Below are 22544 nucleotides of genomic sequence, written 5' to 3'. Positions count from 1 at the left end.
AAACGACACTGTGCAGAGCCAGCTCCGTGTGCTAAGACAGGACTGCGGTATTGTTATGAAAGAAAAAAAAATGGGTTGATAGTGAAGTCAAAGATCAATCGGTGATTGATCAACCTGGGAGGCTTGAAAATCAATCCTTTATTAGTCTGACTCCTAACTTCTTTTGTACATTTTACTGCCATTCTCAGTTAGATTAATCCACTTAGGCATTAAACATGGTGGCAAAGCCTTTTAATCTTTATTAGATCTTATACCAATTACACCAGTAGTGTGTAACTAAATCAAATGCTAACTAATTATTTGCATGGCCATTGTTAATCATGTGACTTTACAGTTTTATGTCAGTCCAATAAAACTACTTTAAAATTGGGGGAGGGGGAGGAGGGATACCAAGTGTGTGGTCTTTGTCTGGGGTGTGGGTATTAGCCTTGCTTGAATAATCTAAGCTATTTCATTTTTTCAGAAGGGGCAAGGGGGCTTACCGTATTCGTGAAACAATACATTCGCGGAAGATTAGCCTTTAATCAAGCAGAAAGGGACATGGCGCCTATATTTCAAGGCTCAGAATCCCCCCTCCTTTCCAAGACTCTCTCTTTTATATTTGATCGTAATGCAAAAAGTTGTAATTAGTTAAATCTGGCCTTCAGAAGCAGGCCCTGGTAGCACTGTAGTGTGACGGTGTTCTGCGATCAGCCTGATTAACTTGGCAGACTCACTGGGTGGTTAATTGGATAAACTTTCATCTTCACACTGCTAACCTGGCAGAGATCAGAGGAAGGAGGAAGTGGAGAGCTGTCCTGCAGTAAGATAGTTACCAAACATGTCAGAAAAATTTGCGCCAACTGCTGACCTCATGTCATGGTTGCTAGTAGATTAATAGTACCTCATTGCAGAAGAGAGACAGTACTCTAAATAGCCTCAAATTGCCTCCTCTTCAGCTTAGTTCAAAAGAGAGAAAAAATGCCTATTCTCAACAGAGGTGAGCAACCCCGATTAGCACCAATCAGGGACAACCTGTCCCAAACAAGCGTGATTACTACTTGATTAGCTGCGCCAAAGTAATTGTGGTTCCGTTTTAAAGACATGTAATTAAAGCAGTGAGCAGTCAAATCAGCAGCCTGTAAATTACGTTCTTTGTTTTGATCAATTATTTCTTAAACAAGTTCAGAATAGTTTTTCCAATGGAAGTCATAGGAAAAAAAAGATGCCTACCCTGAAGATATGTTTAACTTCTGTGATTCATACTTTAAGGTGATGCCAAGGCAAATGCTGGATCTCTGAAATTTGAGTGCCTTGTATTAGCATGACAAACTTACCCATTTGCATAATGTGTAGTAGTAGTACCAAAACTGATTTAAATGTACTTCAGGTCGGATATATAGTCACACGCTCGTGTTTATGCTCTCTTGTTTCCATTTTGTCCCAACCAACTCTCGAGAGAAGAACGGACCAAGAAAAACATTTGCTGAAGATGTTGATTGGAAACATACTGGTGTTTTTGACCATTTTTCCTGTATCGGCGGCGTTCGTGATGTCAGGCTTTAGGGTCTCTGCTTGGCAGAGGGCTCTGGCGGGGGCCTAGGCAGCATGACTGCGAATTGCAGTTTTCTCCTGAAACGATTCGCGGCATGCCTAGCGCCGCCGCGATTTATGGGTATGCGTGCCATCTGGCGTTAAGTGGGGCTGCGGTGAGGAAAGTGTTTTCATGAGGAGACCTGAGGTTCCTGTGCACTTCAGCTGCTCCTGCCCAAACCCAAACCACCTCCTGGAAGGCAGCGGTCCAGGAGGATACCTCTGCACCTGGGCACTTAAGCACTCTATTTAACTAATTACTGCTATAATAGAACCAATTAACACCCCCCCTCGCAGCATATACATTTTTACCTCTTCAAAGAGAGCTGGAAAACCTGCTGCACTGTGACCCCCCCCCCTACCAAGACCAGGATTGAGCACCCAAGAAAATACTTTTCTTACCAAGGCAGCCCAGTTGTGTTTCAGAAGCAATACCTCTATCTTACCAGTAGGTGGCTGTGTTCAGGATTGGAGCTCTCCCTGAGATGAGCTCCTACTTCAGAAAAGACCTTGAATCTTTGCGGCCAGACAGCTTCAAGGTTCAAATGCAGCTTTTCTTGATTATCAGAAGAATAGCATAAAACCGCATAACATTCTTAATACAACATAACAGACCTCGCTAGTCTGCTGCTATGTCACTGTTAAGTTCTTCTCAAACCCCTGGTCTGCATGTAATTATCCAGCACTGTTTACCGCGAGCCCTGCCATTTCACAATGCACAAAAACTCACTCGGCTTTCTAGAAAAGTGAAGCCTAAATAAATAAATAACATGCCTTCTGATCTATACAGTTTGAAGCGGGAAGTGTTATTTATTGTTATAAGGGAAGAAAATTGATTTTCCTTAGAGTACACGGTAAGTATGAAACATAAGTGTTACAGATGTGATTGCTTCACAGTTTTCGTGCAACGTGTGGGTTTATTTCCACTAGCGAAATCGATGATGCCTGTCACTTAAATCTTTGGCGTGTCCCTGCTGACTGACAGCTGTGAGGTGCATGTATGAGGTGCTGCCTCGGGGGTGGCAGTGTAGCGTAGTGGCATGCAGCACAGCTTGTAACCAAAAGGTTGTTGGTTTGATTCCCGCTGGGGCACTGCCGCTGTACCCTTAGGCGTGGTACTTAACCCAGCCTCAGAAAATATCCAGCTGTATAAATAGATAGAAAATATTGTAATCCATATGAATTGCTCTGGATAAGAGCGTCTGCCAAATGACAGTGATGTAATGTAGTGCTTCTGTGGTTGAGGGAGGCGTGTGGCCTTGTACTTGTGATGCCCCCGCAGGTCGTCCCTGATGACGGGCGGAGCTGGGCAGGGGGGCTTGGCGAACCCCTGGCTGATCGACGAGCCAGAGGAGACGCGGGGGCTGGGATTCGCCGAGATCAAGCAGCAGCAGCAGCGCATTATTGAAGGTGAGGAGCTGACGGGGCGCGCCGGCCCTGCTCTCACTCAGCCGGCTGGAAGGATGGCTATAACACAGTTACCGCTGGATGATACTGAGTGTCCCCACACACAGAGTTAGCTGAGAACCTCTTATCCTCCCTGTACACGGCTCAGTCTGTCCCTCTGCGAACATGAACACGCATTACGTATAAAGACCGGTCTCGTATAAACGCCAGTTCTTCTGTCTTAGGTGTCGCTTGACGTACTGTTGAACGCGTGGTTTTCTTCTGTTTTGTCTTTTGATATGCCATTATTGTTTTCATTGGCAACCCAACGCTAGTGTGGTGTTAGTATTCTGGATTAGTCATGTCAGGACAGTAAAGCCGCATTTGGAATTCACGGCTCGGGTGGGAATTGTGGTGGGGCATTTGCGGTGAGAGGTTCGAACAGCAGGCCCCGCTACGCAGGAGGTGGCCCCTCTCCTTGTCCTCGCCCTGCGCAGTATGGTGTGCGGCGCTGAGCAGGACCGTGGGTCCTCTGGAAGGCAGGGGAGAGAGCTAGGCGGAGAACCGACGCAGGAGGTGGCATGTTCGAAGGGCTTGTGAGCAGGCTCTCGGGAGACTTATGAGTTACTCCGTGTGGTGGGATTCCTTCAGGAAACGTGAGTCACCGCGAAGGGGGGGGGGGGGCAGCACCTAGCGCTCCCGCAGCGCGCTGGCCCACTGACACCGTAAGAGTGCGGCGGTGCCTGCTGCCGCCCCCCGGGGGCTGTCAGGGAAATAGCAGCAGGCATGCCCGAGGGGGGCACAGCAGCGCAGAGTGATTCAGCTGTGGCACGCTCACTCCGCACTGACAGGGCTGGAACCTGAAGCGCCCTTGTCCCCTTTTTTGTTCTCCGCATGATTGCCTCATGAAATCACACTGCAAGGAAATTGCTTCCTCCATCCAAATTGAGGGGGAATTTTTTTGTATGTTTTTATTGTTTTTGCCCCCCACCCCCCCCCCTTTCATTTTTGGGCGAACATGTCAGCATTTTCGAGAGTGTACGTATGTATTTGTAGGCTCAGTCAGGGCCGTGCTCGAGGGGGGGGATGATTGCGCCCTGGGAGTCCCCGCTGGCTTTGCAGGGTTGCTCTGAGGAGCTGGTGGAGACTCAAGGCTAGGTCCTGTTGTGCAACGGCAGTGGCAGGGGGGGAGCGGGTCAGTGGCCGCGGCGCGCAGAGCGTCTGGCTGTGCTTTCCATCACAGGCCGCCGCGTTAGTGGAGGGGACAGGCCTGAAAGAATCCAGCCACCCCCGCCACATCCCCCTCTGTCACACAGCAAGCCCACAGGGTTGCACAACCGATGACTGACCGCCACCGAGATGCGACAGGAAGGACCTACTGATTGCGGTGCTGTGGGAGCACTGGCTCCATGTATGTGCCTTCGCTTCCCTCGTCTGGGACGTGGCTGGTGTTCACAGCAGCTTGTCAGGAGTTACCTCTGTACGGAGTGCAGGCCATGGGGCAGCCTGAGTTAACCCCATGACTGCAGCGTGAGAGCAGAGAGAGCAGGTGGAGCTCTGTCACCTCACCTCTCTCCCTCTCTGCATTGACCTCATGAGGAGCGAGGCAGGTTGTATAGGTATAAAGGTAGATTCCAGACATACTCATGTAGGAGGGACTGCATCTCTACTGAGCGCATGCAGATCTGCATAGCAAATTTCTGCTCCACATGTTCAGTTACAATACCATAGTTAAGTGCTTCCTTGTTGTGACACAGTTCTTGGTGGCCATAGTGTCAGGACTGTATTATAGATGTTAGAGGTCTAGAGGGCTAGAGGTTTTGCTATCGCACAAACTTGATAACATTACTCCTGACTATCAAACGTGCTGTAAGGCTATGTTATCATTCAAACCATGTAATGCTATTACTTAACCTGCACTTATACATTACATTCACTCAATACTTTCATTACACTTACTACTAAGTTCATTAAACAGTGGTTTATGCTGTGCAGTGTAGTCATCTGAGCTCTGTGCTGTAAGTGATGGAGAGTCGGTCCTGAGGACAGTCTTGCTGCTCTTCCCTCTGCAGTGCAGGACGCCGGCCTAGACGCTCTCGCGGCCGTCATCAGCCGGCAGAAGCAGATGGGCCAGGAGATCGGCAACGAGCTGGACGAACAGAACGGTGAGGAAGGGTGGGGTCAAAGGGGGGTGGGGTCAAAATGGGGTCACTGACAGCCGGACCAACTTAGGAAGCACGTCAGGCCAAACATATCAGAGATGCTGTTAGCCTGGTCTGACACTGTTGCTCATTCAACTTGAATGGATGCACTTATGTTCTGTTGTGCTAGAAGTTGCTCAGTAAGCACAGTAGGCACAGTTTCATGAAAGGGGGTGGTGCTGACGTCACTGATTCTTCCCTGAGATGCGCTTCAAACTGTGGTGGCAAGCAGTCCCATATAGGTCCCATCCCAGCATGTCACTGCTGTGCCGTTCCTAGCCACGTCCATCCCTGGACTGAGCATGATGTCAGGTGTCCCACCAGCTTCTGAAATGAGTCTATTAAGCCATCGGAGAAGGTGAGCTCTGGCAGTCCCAGGGTCACGTCTCATAAAGAGCCATTATCCCCTAGATAACGCTGTCAAACGTGCAGGGCCTCGGTGTGTAGTATCCGATGATGGGCCTAGGAGAGGGCTGGTGAGATGCGTTGATGGGAATCGGGTCGGCCAGGCCAGGCTCATCAGTGTCTGGCGCAATGAGATCAGCAATCCATCACCTCTGCCTGCCAAGAGGCACATTATCTAGGGTGCCAGTGCCTCGCACAGCGCCAGAGACAGGAGCCACTCGTCTTTTCCTCCGCTGTCTGCACCATCACAGGACTGGCTGATTTTTTTTTTTTTTTTCCCTCCTTGACCTGAAAATTTGGTATTTGTCCTACAGGAGAGTTCCAGAAAAACACGTGTTTAAGCATGGAAACGTAGAGAGGTGACGGGTGTCAAATACAGAGGGCGGTGACCAGATTAACTCACTGTCACCTCCTGTGCGGGGACCAGGAGGCGCTGTATTGTCACGGTCCAAGCAGAGCAGATGTCAGGTCCTCTAGTTTATCTTTGCTTTCTTGGGAAGGGCCGCTGTGTCTGGCATGTGGACAATGTCCCTCTCGCTCTCTCTCTCTCACTCTGAAGATTTGGGAACTGTGAGCGAGGGCAGGAATATCTGTCCTGTGGGAGCGGAACCGGGGGCGGGGGGGGGGGGGGGGTGTGGTGCATCGGCGGTTCGGAGTGGCTCGGTCGCAGGGCACGGGGCACGGGCGACGTTCTCTGAGCGCTGGGGGTTGCGCGCTAACGGCTAAACGCTAGACGTCGAGAGGAGAGCAATAGCGGTGATAGAAGAATGCGGCTCCAAGTTCATTAGTTCCCTGTTGCTTTTCTTGGCGTTGTTGAGGCGCACCACAATGCCACAGCTCTGGAGGCTGTATAATTACAGACAGCTATTCCACTAAATGGTGCTTTTCTTTCTCTTCCATGTGTGAAAGTGATGACATGATTGGTGTTCTCCCTAAAGAGTCCCAGGCTCTGCTTTTTGGGGTCGACGTCTGCATCTGGCTCGGGGGAAACGCAGACCTGAGTCTCCCTCACTGTGGAGGCGCTTTAGAATAACAATCATGCCATACAGCACATATTTATAAGGAGTTTTGGCAAAAAGAAAAAATCTGTGCGTGTGTATGTGCATTTTTATATATATAGTACTTGTTTGTTTTAGATTGCTAGTTCCAAATTAGGTAAGATGACTTGGTAATGTAATTTGTTTGGCTTTCCCAAAAAGCGCAGGTTGCATAACAGAAAATGACCTTTGAGTGGAATCAAACTAATTAATCCTGTCCTGGGAATAGCGGGGGGGGGTTTGATCCAGGCTGTCACTGATCTGCCTCAGTCAGTGAAAGGGTACACTTGATTGTTTTAGCCTGTTCTCCTCTTACCTTATTGAGCGAGGGGATCTTTTTTTAATGCAAGAATGTTTTTTTTTTTTTTTTTTCCTTCTCCTTGTTTTAAAATATGACGTCAGTCTTTCCAAGAACGAGAGCTCGAAAAGAGGATGCAGAACTGGCTGGAAAGGAGAATCAGGAAATTCAGGACACAAAAGATGATTTTCTTTTTTTTTTTTTATATATAGAAGCTGGATGTGCAGCCCTAGCGTAGAGTTCCCAGGAGCAGCAGCTGTGTTGGCTTTGCTGGGAAGTGTTAGGATGACTGCTAGGATGACACCTCCTTTCTCTGTGGGAGTGGACAGGCATATGTGCAGAAGTTAACCCCGGCGGTGGGCCCACCTGCTTGCAGCCCTCGGGAGCAGCACAGAGAGGCAGGAACGCGGTGTTTGGGCCTCGCGGGGATCAGCCCTGCGCCCCCGCCGCCTCGGCCTGCTTGAATTTACAGCGCTTGCTCCGAGTCGGCCGGCCACGGGCAGCGCGAGGCGCTTATTTACAGTCCTGGGGCCCCCGGCTCCCCCCCCCAGCCGTCTCCCGGTGACTTATGGAAAAGATGTGGGGTCCCCGAAGTGCGGGACAGGTGGAAAATGAGGATATATCACACAGAGTAAATCTGAGGGCCTGGGAAGGACTTCAAACGGCCAGGCCCGGCGGGTGCTGGCCCAGGGAGCTCCCGTGCCTGATTTATGGGCTGAGTCAGCGGCCCTGTCCCGTGGCTGGTGGGAGGAGGGAGGAGGGGAAGCCCCCCCCCCCCCCCAATCCCAGCGCTTCCCCCACACTGCCCCGGGCCATGCTGCTCTGCGCCCCGCGCTCCAGTGAAACCAGCACCCCGGGATGGCCGTTTACTGTAGGGCGCGATGACAAATTTACACCGCACGGCCACCCAGTTCACCCGCTCTGTCGGCACAAGAGAGAGGTGTGCCACCTTACGCGTGATGAGCTGTCCCTCCCCGAGCATGCAGCAGTCCTGTATGGAAATGTATATGCGTGTTTTTTTCCATGCAAGGTAGGTGCAGGTGTGTGATTTTCTTCAGTCAAGTGGATATATGAGAATATGAGTCAGTAGAATTTTTCTCTAAAAAAGAGTATTTGCATTGCTTGTGTTTGCTCCAGGCACTTTTGTGGGAGCCATATTTTGTACATGTATGAACCGACAGAATCATCGAGGGGGAAGCAGGATAGTGCTATGCTTTCGCAGAGGGCAGGAAAAAATATCTTAAAGTTAAAAATGGTGGAAGTCAGTGTAATATTCTCCCTCGCTGATCTGATTTCCTCCTGTTCGGTGTTCTGTATTTTTGTGTGTGTGACGCGAATTAATTCGGATTTCAGTCCCGTCTCCGTGTTTCCCTATAAATAGATTAAGCGCTGGCGACCGCGGGGGCTCAGCACCCCCCCCCCCCCAAACTTCGACCTCGGCGCAGCGAGGGCCGCCGCTCGCTCCTTTTTGGGAAGAGGCCGAGGAGAAGGGCAGCGGGGAAGGGCGGCGGTCTGGCGGAGTGAAGCTGCGGCTCGCAGCTGCGTGCCAGAAGCGCTCCTCCCGCTGCATGGGGGGAAGCGGAGGGCGGAAATGAGGCCACCGCGCCGCGCGGCTCCGCTCAGCCCGTACCGCGGCGGCCCGGTCACCTTCATCACCACCGCCGCCACGCTCCGAACATTACAACCCTTAACGCCCACAGTGGCTTTGTTTTTGAAAACTGTTTTTCGGATGGTTAATGTTAAAAAGAAACACAAGCGTAACCTTTATGACGTAATAGTGTAGCATGGTGGTAAGGAGCAGGGCTTCTAACCAGAAGGTTGCCGGTTCGATTCCCTGCCGGGGTACTGCTGCTGTACCTTTGGGTAAGGCACTTAACCCACAGTTGTCTCAGTAACTATCCAGCTGTATCGATGGATAACATGTAAAAATTGTAGCATATGTAAGTCGCCCTGGATAAGAAGGTCTGTTAAATGACAATGACAATAATGGTCTTTATGTGGATAAAATTCCCATTTTGTGAAAAGGCCACGAGTTTAGGTGGCTCCATCGTCAGAGACCCTGCTTCATACTTATGGGTAAAAAAAAAAAATATTGTTGAAAATGATCCAGTTCTAGCTCTGACTTCAGTATGGCAACATCTGCTGCAACGTGTTACCAAAATATTCTGCATGAGCAACATTCAGTTTTTCAGCACTAAAACAAACATTTTCTCACTTTATTGATGTTGATGTTTCACGATTTTGAGCCTCTAACTATTGCGTCATGCCGTGTCAGCGGCTTTGCGCGCGCTACGGATTACAAGGGACTGACGGTCTTGTAAAAGCCGTCCCCCTTTTGGGGTCGAAAGTTTGCGCCTGAGGGAGCGATGCCCTGTGTGAGATGAGGAGGACTTTTCCATGAGCCTCTGTCAGCTGGGAGACTGGGGGTTCCAGACCCCTCCAGCACACACAATCCCTCCCCTTGATTTGCAGGCTTCTTGATCTGCTTATTACAAGCTCCATTAAAAGGCTTGCATGGTAGACTAGGATTGATCAGATGGATAGATTGAGTTCATGTATTTTCCACATGCTCTCTTTCCTGTTAGATGTTATTTAATCAACACAGTTTCCATCCCCGGCCTGGCCCTCAGAGCACCCTCCACATAAACCTTTCAGAGGAATTAGTCACTGCCGTTCGGTCTTTTTTTTTTTTTACCCCCGCTCCTCTTTTCATATTTTATAAATAGACTTTGCTCCTATGACGACTCCGTGAATGCTCTCAGACATCAAATATTCCAGCGATGACCTTTGTGTAACCCGCGTTCAGTTTGCTTGTAGCACCGAGCGGATTGCACCATTGCTAGGCAACTTTACGTCCATCCCGCCCTATTAAGAGACATTATTTTGCCAATATTTGCGCAGGGTGAGCTCATTCGGGATAGAAAAGAACAACAACTCTTCATTCAGATTTAGGCTTTCTGGCAGCGGCGTGTGGAACGGCTCCAAAAAGACGACTGCCTCGGTGAAATGATCTGGAATAATGAAATTAGGAAGGAGGGGATACTGTGTCTTTTTCCTTGTAAGGTTTACGAGGTATGAGATTCAATTATGGATCTCTGTCAGTCAGAGTCTGAGGATGCAGAGGTAGGCCGTGGCGGTTCATCGCTGCACTGTCTCCTCTGCAGCGGAGGCTACTGAATTACCCCTTGTGGAAATAAATGCTGACTCTCCGGGAGAGAAACTGTGGGAGGAGAAGACAGGCATGTTGCTGCTGGAGAAAATCTATGGCCCTTTTCGGTACCAGCTAGATCATTGGCTCTCCGCAGTTTGAGCTGGGGGCCTTAATGAGCTCCAAATAAACAGCGGACTTGGGAAAAAGTTTATTATGCTGGAAGGTGGTGACGTCACCAACAGGCAGTCCAGCCATGGAGAATGGGGCCTTGGTCACAGTTTCAGAAATAGTCATCAGAACAAATAAACCGTGCTAATGGTAGTGTTCAGCAGCCAGATGAAGCTGAGCATAGAGAGAGATTGATTAATCACCCCTCCTCTTCGTCGCAGCTGTTCCCAATTAATAAATACAGCGTCCTAATCAGAGTGGGGGGAGGTGGGGGCATTGTGTTAAAATATCAGTGTCATTATAATTCCTCTGCATAACATAGTGTCTCTAGTCAGCCAAAGTGTATTACAAGAACATTTAAACCATAGAGAATGTGTGATGGTAATCTTTCACTAAAATATTTTTTTTAACTGTGGAGTAGAAAAGAATAGAAATTGTATATTACGCGTGGCTGTCTAAACTGTTATTATGCTGTGCTTCAAAAGCTACACATCAGGTCTCTATGTCTAATTTATAACCTCGTGCTATGTTGACCTTTAGCCTAAACATGTATGATCAGCACTGGGCAGTGCAGAGTGCGTTTCACGTGCTCATTGAAAACAGTCAGTTGGAATCTGTTTTCCAATATTCCAGATAGTTTCCTAGATCTCCCTTCTAGTTTTCTCAGAACCTTCCAGATTGTCCTGGGGGCCCTAACAGTGGGTTTTGTGTTCCTTAAGCGGAGCGGTGAAGGCTGTCCCGGAACCTTGGCTGTCTTCAATCAGCAACCCTCATGTACATATTTAGAAACTTGTGGGGATTGGAGTCTTTTTTGGGTCAGCGGTGATGCTGCAGTTCCTCACCGCTCTCCTGACAGGTCTGAAGCTTCGGCTCGGACACTGCGACTCTGTGCCTTCTTACTTAGATGGAAATAACAGAGTGAGGAGATCTGGGCCGTGGCCAGGGCCTCATGGACATGTTACAGAGCTCCGCTGGGGGAGAGGGGAGGACGGTGGGAGGCTGACTGATTGCTGGAGTAGCATAGGTCTCTCCACATTCATCTGTCTTGTTGACCTAGGTGCTTTCGCTATTGGTCTGGCAGAGGAGCAAAGCACAGTGGAAGACATTAGCTTCGCATGCTTAAAAAAGTTCCTATAATAAGTGTTTGTCAACCTGAGCGACTTGGCCCCCTGCCAGTTATGTCACCTGAAGGCCTTCGGTGCTGGCCTGGTTTACCTTCCTGCTGCGTAATTGTTCATCAGACTGAGATGTCTGTCCATATCTGCCCTACCCAGGTAAGATAGGAGACTCTAAATTTGAAGGTTAGTGCGTTCTTCTCTTTGAACTAACTGTCAGACATAATCAAGCTATATTCATGGACAGGTAACTGGAAGGAAGAGGAATTGCTGCTGTACTCTTGGGCTGGGTAAGCGGTCTAACCTGGACAGCTTTAGTAAATTATCCAGCTCTGTAAGTGGAAAATAAATAAAACTATGGACATGATGTCAAACAATAACGGTGATCACAAAGAAGAGGAAGAAAGCTGACAATGATGTATTGCATCTGGGGGGGGGAGCTGGGGGGAAGCCGGACACCCACGTTCCCCAGACCCGTCTGTGCACGATGTCTCATGGTTTGGACCTGTGGAGAAAGTCGTTCTGTTTGTGACAGGCCTCTTTGCTCTAATGACAAAGGCTCCAATTTGAGGGAAACGTCCATTTTGTGAACAAGGGCCACGATGGACAGGCCCCGTTCAGTCATGTCTGCTCTCTCTCCTCACAGTTCCCTCTAGACCTCTCTAGTATCCATGTTGGTTTGGGTGCCACCTAGCTTTCCAGAGAAGGCTAACGTGAAGTGATTCCGAGCAGGCGATCCACAGGGAGCTGTCTCAGATGAACAGGGCTTATGCTAGTGTGGGCAGAGCCAACAGGGGACAAGGAGATTTAAGCATGGGTAGTTTCTAATTAGAACCTTTCTCTTTTCAGCAGATGGATGTGTTTCTTCCTTTTTGTTTTTTTTTTTTTCTTTTGGTGTGTTGAACTGTCCTTCCTGCGGTCTGCTCTTTGTCCTGTTCTTTTTTTCTTAGCTGTTTTGACACAGAGGCTGAGTAAGGTAGCAGTGATTCAGTGCCACTGGATCAAATAACTAGCCCCAGGCTTGATTAAAGAATCAGTTGTGATTGTCAGAATTGACCAAGTCATACTCTTTTCATTTTCCTCCAAGTTTTGGAACTTTTTCATGGTTATGCGCTTGTACCTCAACCTGAAAGTGAGCTGATTTGTGCGGATGCTGCCAGTGGTGTTTTTTTTATGAACAGCCACATACCAAGTAAATGTCAAATCAAGTCGACGATGCAAAATGCTTCCTTATGTGAGTGGCTTGGCTACGTGACAGTTGGGTCCGGCCGTAAATAAAGCATCAAATTAGGTGAAGACCCGACGGCTGCAGACGAACGCCTGTAGAAGCAGACGAGCACTCGTCAGCTCGTGATGCGCGTTTGTGTCGGCAAGCCGTGCTGTTTTGGGTTGCTGGATGTGTAGGGAGACCTTGTTGCTCTGAGGAAGGCTTGGGGGGGGGGGGGGGGGGGGGCAGCGGGATTGGAACGGAGGCACAGGGGATTGTTGGAGGAGCAGTTCTCAGATTTTTACAGATACCCATAAAGCATCCTGCCAGCTCTCTGCCGTCCCGGGCCTCCGCTCTCGCTCGTGGATCTTGGCTTCGGCTCCACGCGGTACATCTGGAACGAATGTGCTCACGGGGCTGTCATTAAAAGGCAGTGGTAGCAGGTCCAAGATGCCAGAGAGAGGAGCGAGCTGAATCACCGCTATAGGGCCGCAGATGCCGCGAGTGTTGCGGTTAGACCTCTCGCTCGCGTTCTTTGTAGTGCTTCCAGCTGTTACGGTCTTTAAATAAACGGAATTGTGCCGGGAGAGCGTGCATTTTTTTAATCAGACGCTTTGCTTTTCTTTACTCCATTTGCTACACGTTGTTTGTAGTTACATCACAAGTGCGCACAAGTCCACGCACATGCTCATTTGGTCAGTGAGACTCCGGAATCAGTGTGGGCCGTTTTCACAATGCCTCAGCGTTAAGGACGTTAAGGGCGTACTCGCACTAGGCCCGGTTGCCTTGTACCGTGCCCGAGCACGCTTGTCCCCCCTCCCCACTCCCCCGCTGGCCTGCGCTCGCATTGCGCTGGACGTTCCGGGCCCGAGCACGCTTACGTCATCACGATGCGATTTTTTGTGTTGAAGAAAAGCGCTCTCGCACAGCACAATGGAGTCCATGATTCTACTTACTCTCTGGCCTATTTGGAGTCATTTTGGGCGCGGCGACACACGGCCCTCTCACATGCAACATAGATTTATCGATTGTGCAACGCAGTGATTTTCAGTTAATCGTGCTGCACGTATACGAAGATTTTTACGGAGGCGGCTGACATTTCAGTCATTCAGTAGCCTAATCACAATAATGTTAGCTAATGTTAACCAGTTAGGGCTACTACTTGTGTGTGTGCTACTGTCATCATTACAACAACAAACATCTTCTATTATTGCTTGGATAGTACACTTTTCAGTTCATTCGAGAATATTTGGGTTAATAATGGGTCACCTTATTGATGAACGTGAATTGTAGTCGGCGAGTAAAGCTCCAAATTCCTCCCTCATTGACGTCATGTTTGAGTTCCGTTAGTGATCACGCTAGATGCCGTGCCCGAGTCCACCTCTTCAAGCCGGCCCGGGCACGGTTCAGTGATGACACTAGACAAACAAACTGGACTTTGGGGGTCAAACGTGCTCGGGCACGGTGCGGATTGCCTAGTGTGAGTACACCCTTAAATCTCAAACGTAATAATAATTTACATATTTGAAATGCGGGGTGGGGTGCATTTGAAGTCAGCGCAACCTTATGAAGCTTCCTGGATTAGAAAATGCCTGTAATGTGTCCAGAGTTGACCAGGAGAGAAGGAAGAGTGGTGTCGATGAAGCTGTTGTTTTATTTAATTCTTGATCCTCTCTTCCTGTTGGGTAAGGGCTTTGGAGCACCTTCAGGAGCCACCTTCAGGAGTGCTGCAGAGATCAAATGACCCTTAGTCTGCATGTGGGGCTGTGACACAGCCTCTTTGTGGCTATTTGTGCTTGGAAAAGCTGAATAAAAAACTCCATCCAAGATTAATCAAACTGCAGACTGGACAATCAGGGAGGTATCCAGAAGAACCCAATCAGCAGAAAAGGAAAGTAAATGAATGAATCGCTGGAAACTGATTTTTAGGATCCTGCGGCTTTACAGGAAGTGTCATAGGCATGCATGGAGAAGGAGTTTTGCCTTGTTCCGAATTGACAGTATCTGATCTGGCACGTAAACGGAACAAATGTAAAAGGCAGCTTGACAAAGATGGGAATTTGCTGGCAGGTCCCAGCAGTTAATAAAGGTGCTGTGTCTGTCTGTGTGCTGATGACCAGCATTGGCAGAAAGCTGAACGCAGTGACCTGGAGAAGTTCACGGTAAGTGTGCACGTCAGAACGCTCGAAGCAATCGCCAAGATCCACGGTTGCCAGACTTTAAAGCAAGTATTTAAAGATGCTGGACAAAGCGCCGAACAGCATACTTATCCGGTGAGGCAAGTTCGGTTTCTGTGAGCAAGCGCGAGAAAAACTCCTGTCAGCTCGGAGGGAAGGCGCTTAGCTCGATAGCGATGATGAGAACAGATTCGGGGAAATGGCGCCGGAGAGCGCGCGTTTACACGGCCCGCCGACTGCAGGCCGGTGACATTTTGATGACATTTTGATAGCATCAGCGCGGATTCGATGTTCGGGCACGTTGCAATCGGGCTCCCGGGCTGTCGGCACTGTGCTAATCCCTCCCGCTGTGCCGTGAAGTACGGGGTGTCTGCGTACACATGTTTACTGGATCCCCACCCACGCTGTTCTGAGAGAGAGCAGCCTCTCAGTGTGGAAATTCGAGGGCTGGCAGGACCACTACCCCTGCTGTTAGCTCCATGTAGGGCTTCAGCACATCAGGGGGAAGAAAAAAAAAAAAAACAAGAGCACTTCAAAAGCATTTAAAATGGTTCCTTGGAATCCGTGGCAGATCAGTCAGTCCCCCCCCCCACCCCCCCCACCCCCCTCGCCTGAATGATGGTTTGGAGGGGAGCATCCAGCCCTCCTCTTTCAACCAGCTCAGGGCTGGCACCATTGAGGCGGATGGCCTCTTCTGTCTCTGGTGGTGAAGCTCCCTTAGAGCGGTGCCACATGTACCCCCCCTCCGTCCCGTCTCAGGATGGGTAGCGGGGCCCAAGGTGTCACTCCACCACAGCTCGTCTGCTCCTCAGATGCATCCCATCTGCCCCGGCGCTGCAGATCGCATCCAGATGTCCTCTCTCCGTGGGGAAGGAGTGGCCCTGCCCAACAATGACATCCAGATTGTTCTGGCAATGGCAAGCTCTTTCGCAAACAATTAATTGCGCGTTTTACTCTAGGAAAAACAATAGAAAGGCTCGTAAGGAGTTTGAAAAAAAAATGAAAGGAATAGCGAGGCATAAACATGATTTCACCCGATCGTTTAGTTCATGTGCTGGTTTTCGGGGTGGGACAGTGCTCGGAAAAAGTCCACTCTTTGTTCCATGTTTTGTTTTTCGAGACTTGAGATGGTTGGGAAAATCTGCCTGTTTACACTGCCTTAGAGGATTACATTTCTGAGTAAACTTTAGGGTGCAATGCTAAGAAAAATCGGCTCCCCATCTAAAAAAACCACATTGATGCAAGTGTCTGCTAGCATGGACCTTAGTGGATATGTGCTGGTTAGGTGTATCCCTCACCTGTTAATGATCCTCACACAGCTGACAGCCAGAGAAGCTTTTGTCTTCTCACTGCCGTTAGCTTTAATCTCTTGTGGTGCTCGGAAGCAGGAGTGTTAAACCGCTGATTGCACTTGCTCACCTCCTCACATCACCGGTATTTTGAGGAGGTTACCTATCCCTGGCGGCGTCCGTGTGGTTAAGCTGCAAACTGGCCCTGACATCTTCGTATCAGGCAGTAATGTTTCCCTGGAGGAATGTGCAGATTGCTCGGAAAGCACCCGTGCCATGAAGTGAGGTCACAATTTCAGTTGGCACCGTGAGCTGTAAGGAGTGGAAAGGATTCCCTGTGATTCTGTTTCACCTTGGACAGCTCTGGTTTGGCTCTGGGCAGAAGTGAATGACAGTGGTAACAAATCCTCGGCTCTGTTTACTTTGTGCTAACCACTTCATTTGGAATCCACATCTTACCGCCTGCATGCTTGACAGTAAGAATTCTCCTTCACCAAGTACTGCTATCCAGATTCCCTCTCTTTTCCTCTCCCTCTCTTTCTCTCTCTCTTTCTGTCTATCTATCTCTCTCTCTCTTTCTCTGTCTCTCTCTCTCTCTGTCTGTGTCTTTGTGTCTGTCTCACTCTCTAGGATTCAGGGACCCTAGGAGTTTTAGTAAACAAGCTTTGACACAGTCCTACGTGCACTCCAGGCTACAGGCAAAATGACAAGCCTCAATGGGCTCCTCATTAAATTATCTTATGTTCTTATGCTCTGGTGTTTTGTTCAAGTCTGTAATGGTGCCTCAGGGACTTGTTTTAGTGGTCAGGATTTGTCCTGGACCTATATTAGTTCATCTTAATTAATATCAGAGAGTGGGAGTGTAGTGCCAGTAAGAGCGCGTGGGTGTGTGTGTGCGCAAGTGTGTGTGTGTGTGTGTGTGTGTGTGCGTGTCTGTGTGTATGCGTGTACGCGTGCTGCTTAGGGGAGCTTTGCAGTCAGCCGAGTGTCTGCACCGAGGAGGCGTCTGCTCGGTGGTGCTGAAGTTGGAGAGGTTGGGATGGTCATTTTCCACTGATTTCACGGCAGAATAGAGGGAGAGTGTTCTCTGTAAAGCTGGGAGGAACAAGGCCCCGGAGCTCACAGCAGGGACCCATTAATGGCCATTCATCACAGCTGACACGGAGGGAGTCTCTTAATGTTTCAATTGAGTAATGCACTTTATTAGCATCTGTGTTTGGTGCGCTCTCTGAGGGCGTCGCACCATAAGCAAATGGCGGAGGATGTGATTAAGGGATTCTGTGCACCGGTTTGCTCTCTGTCTTTCAGCCGGATACAATGACTTTCTGGCTGACATGTGGAGCACATGTTGTCATTGTACTATTATTTGTTTCTTGTTGTCAGCCGCCCTTGTTAAGGGGAGCATTAGTAGATGCTTGTGCAGAGGGCTGTGCGAGGCACAGATTACAAGAAGCATGGTGAACAATGACACATCGCTCAATTACTAACATATGGCAGTTGCAAAGATTGTTTCATTAAAAATGAATTATTAGTCATTGTTCAAAAAAGTTCTGAAAGACAGAGAATATTACCCCAAAATAATAATAAAAACAAATAGACGTTGTTTTTTATGCTAAGACCGCTTGTGATTTATTACATATGTGCAGCCCGGTACATAGTGCTGTATGGAGTACATAGTTAAGAATCAAAACATGTCGTTTGGGCTGCTGATGTCAGTCTGAGACATTGTTCCTCCGAGTCATTACTGTTGTGAATGGAGATTATGCTCTTTCTTGGAGGGAAGTTGAGATAGCCAGCATCCCAGCTACTTCCCAGCTACCCTACCATGCTGTCTGGAGAGAGAAGGCTACACGTTGGAAGGGCTGCTGGGTAAGGCAGGAGGAGCTGTAGCCCACCCCCTTATTGCCAGAGACCATTTGTTTTTATTTGTGGATCAAGTGTTAACAGAGGCAGAGCCCATGATAGCCCTCCCCCGTGTGTGTTTTCCACTGTGGTGGATGCCCTGAAGTCATCTGTCTAGAGCGGTTCCTTCCAGCTGTAAGAAAGAGGACACAGCACGGTGTTTCTGTGAGTTTCTGTCCCCTGAGGGCAGACAGGGCTCTACTTTGTAAACCCATCCGTCCATCAGCCCAGCATTCTAGGCCTAGCTTCTATAGGCTCCAGTCCAGTGCCAAGATATCTATGAAAGAAGTTTATATTAAAATTAACAGGACTGCATTTGTGAAAATTTGCAGACCAATATCGTAGGTCACCGAATTTCTATAGTGCCACAGAAGCTCTCTGTGTTTGCTACCATGTATGACTTCAGCTGAAATCCATCAAACGTCAAATGAACTGTACATTCTGCTTTAAATATAAGTAATAATACATAGAAGGGGCTGTCAACCAATCAGACGTATATATGTCAGATTCTTCCTGACTGTTGTGGCTTTTCATGGAACTCAAAAATGGTTGTGGTGAGAGCAGTGTGTTTCTCTGGCATTTAGGGAGCAGAGTTATCATCTATCCACCAGTGGGCGGTAGAGGAGATTTTCGCACACAGAATGCTGTTGATACTGGTGGTGAGAAAACAGATTATGTGACATGGCTCCCAGTCTGATCTACATGTGGATTTCAGGGAACACGACGTCATGATACCTCAGTTAGAATCGTTAATTTGTTTTAAGCCCAGTGGAGGTTTTCACTTTCAGTAAACAGTCACCACCTCCTCATTTCGCTCACCATCCCTGAGTGCGTGTAATTGCACGGCATGGGACATCTGCAGTTACAGCTGGGAAGATCGGTGCACATTCCCTAACACTCCCCTTTGTGTGCACATCTTTTTACCAGCAGGTGTGTGGATGTGTGTTTGCATGTCTGTATGCGTGTGTGTGTGTGTGTGTGAGAGAGAGAGGGAAAGAGAGAATGTGTGTGTGCTTGGGTGCTCGCATGAGAGAAAAGGACAGTGAAAGTATGTATGTGTATGTGTGTATGCATGTCAGAGAGTGAGTGAGTGTGTGTGTGTGTGCGTGCATGCCTGTGTGAGAGAGAAGGAGAGTGAAATTATGTGTGTATACATGTGAGAGAGTAAGAGAGTGTGCGTGTGGGGATTTGTATGTACCTAAGTGAGGGACAGTGAGAGTGAGAGTGGGCGTGAGAGGGAGTGAGGGGGAGCATGTGCTTGTGAGAGGCAGAGCAGGAGAGAGCATGTGCGTGTGAGCAGTGACGGTGTGGTCTTGGGACAGGTTTCTCATTCACATGGGCCTTGCAGACCTTGTCTGAAAAATGGACCGCGCTCACAATGAGGAGCTCTGCTTCCTGTGCTGATGGGAAGTTGTTTCAGGCGCACCGTAACCAAACATTTTTATTGGCTGCAGTTTTGGGCACCACAAACAGCCTCTCCCAGACCTCCTTTGTATTTCCTCAGCTGTAGGACAGGTCCGCAGGTCCCCCCCCCCCCCCCCCCCCCCCCCCCCCCCCCCCCCCGGGGCTCCGTCTTTCGATCTCTCCGCTTCTCCTCGCCTTTCAACAGCAGGCGGGGGGGGGGGGGGGTTTCAGGGGGGCGTAACGTGTGCGGACGGTCTGCATGTACTGCCAGGGACTACACCCGATGAAATGCTGGATCTCAACAGGAAAATAAATACATTCCAAGCCAATCAAGCTCATCATGTACCGCACTGGAGGAAATTGAAATAATAACTGCAACAGGAAATAGATTACATTTGGATATACAAAGCCTTTGTCTCGATTGCTCCGGCCGTTTTGTGCTGCAAACATGCATATCAAAACAGCAGGCTTTTTAACCAATTTGGGATGTATTTAACGAAGATATGTTATCTGATGAAAGGGAAACATTTAGGAAGTACAATATTTAGGGAAAAAAAATGTAGTACATTTAGGAAGGTTGAAAACATTGGATTGGTTTCCGCTAACATTTTCAGCATGTCTTGTTCCCTTTGAATTAACTTACCATGGTATGATTGACAATATATTTTGATTTCTCGTCAACCCCAGGTTCAAGTCAAATGCAAGATCTGAATGTGCTACAAAAAATTGGTTGCAGTAAGAAGTGAAGTTGTGTATAAAGGTGAAACCCTACACACCGTCAAGAACATGCTTGGCACATTAGAAGCTATAGCTGGACTTGTCAAATAAATAAATAAAATAGACATAGCTATTGTTTTACCTCGGGAAAAAGGTGGTCATTTTTTCCTCATGTAAGAACAGTCGAGCCCCGAAGGGTGAGTTGCACTCAAATTCAAGCTATTTCACAAATCAGTGAATGGGGGACAGTGGCTTTGTAAATAAACTATTTTGTCAACTTAGCATTTGCCTGTCAACAGAGAACCCAGAAACAAACAGTGAGAGTAATTTTATGTACATAAGTATCCTCAATAGTATAAGAATAACTCCAGCACTACTACATTTATTGAAGTGAAATGTCATGCCTAAAATGACCCTGTGTAATTATTAGTAGGCTGTGGGGTGTCTGACTGCAAACCTTCCGCTTGGTGGTGGTTTGAAAAAATTTAACAGTAAAAACTGAAGTCTTCTTGTTGTTTCTATTTATGCCATAGGCTCATGGACAGCTAATATTTATTTTCACATTTTCATGATTTTTTATGGACTCAGACATTTTAGTCTCTCACTGAGGATCCTTTAAATTTGCTGTCACGTTTAACTCTCACCACCACAGTCAGAATTCGCACTAATAGTGCCGAGTAGTTTTTGGTTTGTATCCCTTGCAGCAAATCTGTGAACACATCTTGAGTGGTTTAAAAGAAGATTTATTTATCAGAATAAGCTTGTTATCAGTCCATCAGCAAGTGTTACAAGCTTTTACAAGTGACCGATAACACTATTAGACTGGCTGACTTGGCTTAGATTAGATCAGAACTTTGGCCCACCAATTTATTGGCAAAACAAAATTTGAAATCGAGTACAGGTAACAGGTCCACTGTGGAGTAGAACCAAAACGTCTGCCATAAAGAACGTATCTCTAAGAGTGTATTCAGCATAGTGTCACTTTGTAGATTTGCAGGTGGCTCTTGGGTTTTTTTTTTCTGATATGCTTCCAAACTTTGTATGAGAGAATGAGGACTTACACAGCCATCCTAAAGTTGCGGTAATGCTCTGAGGGAACTGAGTGTGTTTTGAAGGAATTTTTGCTGCTTTTATCTTTGCTTTCAGGGCACCTTCAATGCCTGTAATCTCTCATCCCGTCATAGCATAATATTTACGAATCAAACAGGCGCCAGTGTGGTAATAAATGTATTTTAGGGAGCAATCTCTCCACGCGGTGCATTGTTTACAGAATAAGCGGAGTTAGAGCAATAAATTGCCTTTCTTCGGTGTACCAGTGCAGAGAACGGCAGCATCAGCATTCAACGGTTCTGCTTTTGAGCTCATCCACAGCGTGTGGAGAGGTTTCACTTCCAGCAGCTCCTCTTCACGCAGCGCAACAACCAGAATGGAGCTTTTACTTTAGCATTTTATCATTCCTTCAGAGGGCTTCTCTGAGGAGGGCAGAACTGGGGGGGGGGCATTGGGTGGGGGACGGGGTGGGCAGGGTGGGGGTAGGTTCTCGTGTTCCCCCCTCTCCTGAAAGGCATGCACGCATGAAAGCATCCCGTGCAACTCATTAAGCCGCGAGTGACCACTTATTTATGAAATAATGCCCCTGTTATGACGTCGGCCTCACATTCTTCCTCTTCCTGAATGCAAAACAACAGCTGGAGGTTAAATTCTTTTCTCATATTGTGGAGTATTGTTACTCAGATTCTTTCTTCGTTAAAAGTGAATAACTTGTTAAAGCGCCCTTGTGCACATAACAAGGAGGGGATATCATGGTGGTGACTTCTAACACCGAACAGAAGGGGGAACAGGAGTGATTCAGCCCCCAAATGTCCAGAGTGGTGCATGCTGGGTCACTGGTCTTGGCTGCAGATCAAAGTGTAGGCAGAGCTCAAAAGGGTCAGCCTTCTGTCCAGCCACTTAACCCCTGTCCGGAGGGAAACATAAATTTGTATAGATTTGTTTGTGCTTTTTTTCTTTAAAAAGCCACCTTTTTAACTATCCCCCTCTCTGCGGCATGCGGTGTTTACACACTGACAGCACCAACAGGCTTGCCATCACAGAGCCGCATGTGAAATCGAGCATATTTATCATACCCTAACTTTTCCTGTTTATGCCTTGTTTTTATTTTAACATGTCACTTCTCCTCCGTTGTGTCGTTGATGAAATGTAGCCGTGTCTCTTCTTCCCCTCCGGTCCCTGGATTTTTCGAGTCCTCCGCGGGATCCGACAGGCCGGGCGGTTCCGCCGGCACCCTCGGGTTAATCACAGTCTCATTGTTGTGTGGCAGTGGGCCAGGTTCATCTCGCGCTGATCTCAGGCCTCCCCCCTGGATCTTAACCAGCACCAAGACTGAGAAAGCTGGGATGGGCAGCCTGACTCAGCCCGCTTGGTGTGTTGCCTCCCCCCCCCCACTTTTTGAAACTTTTAAATGCTTTTAAAGAAAAGCCATTATGTTTTACGTGATTCTGAGTCATTGTTCTTT

General features: G+C 48.3%; 1 protein-coding gene across 1 annotated transcript in view; it reads left to right on the top strand.

The window, feature by feature from the left end:
• The window catches only part of stx8 (syntaxin 8), a 48207-nt gene that overhangs the window by 3353 nt on the left and 22310 nt on the right, over window positions 1–22544 (top strand). The window contains exons 5-6 of the mRNA XM_036535070.1: window positions 2855–2982; window positions 5031–5123. Of these exons, the coding sequence (XP_036390963.1) occupies window positions 2855–2982; window positions 5031–5123 (221 nt within the window). The remainder of the gene's footprint in view (window positions 1–2854; window positions 2983–5030; window positions 5124–22544) is intronic.

Source organism: Megalops cyprinoides, chromosome 1 (genome assembly GCF_013368585.1).
Source record: "Megalops cyprinoides isolate fMegCyp1 chromosome 1, fMegCyp1.pri, whole genome shotgun sequence".
NCBI lineage: Eukaryota > Metazoa > Chordata > Actinopteri > Elopiformes > Megalopidae > Megalops > Megalops cyprinoides.
Note: the sequence above shows the minus strand (reverse complement) of the source record. Positions and strands in the feature narration are given on the sequence as shown.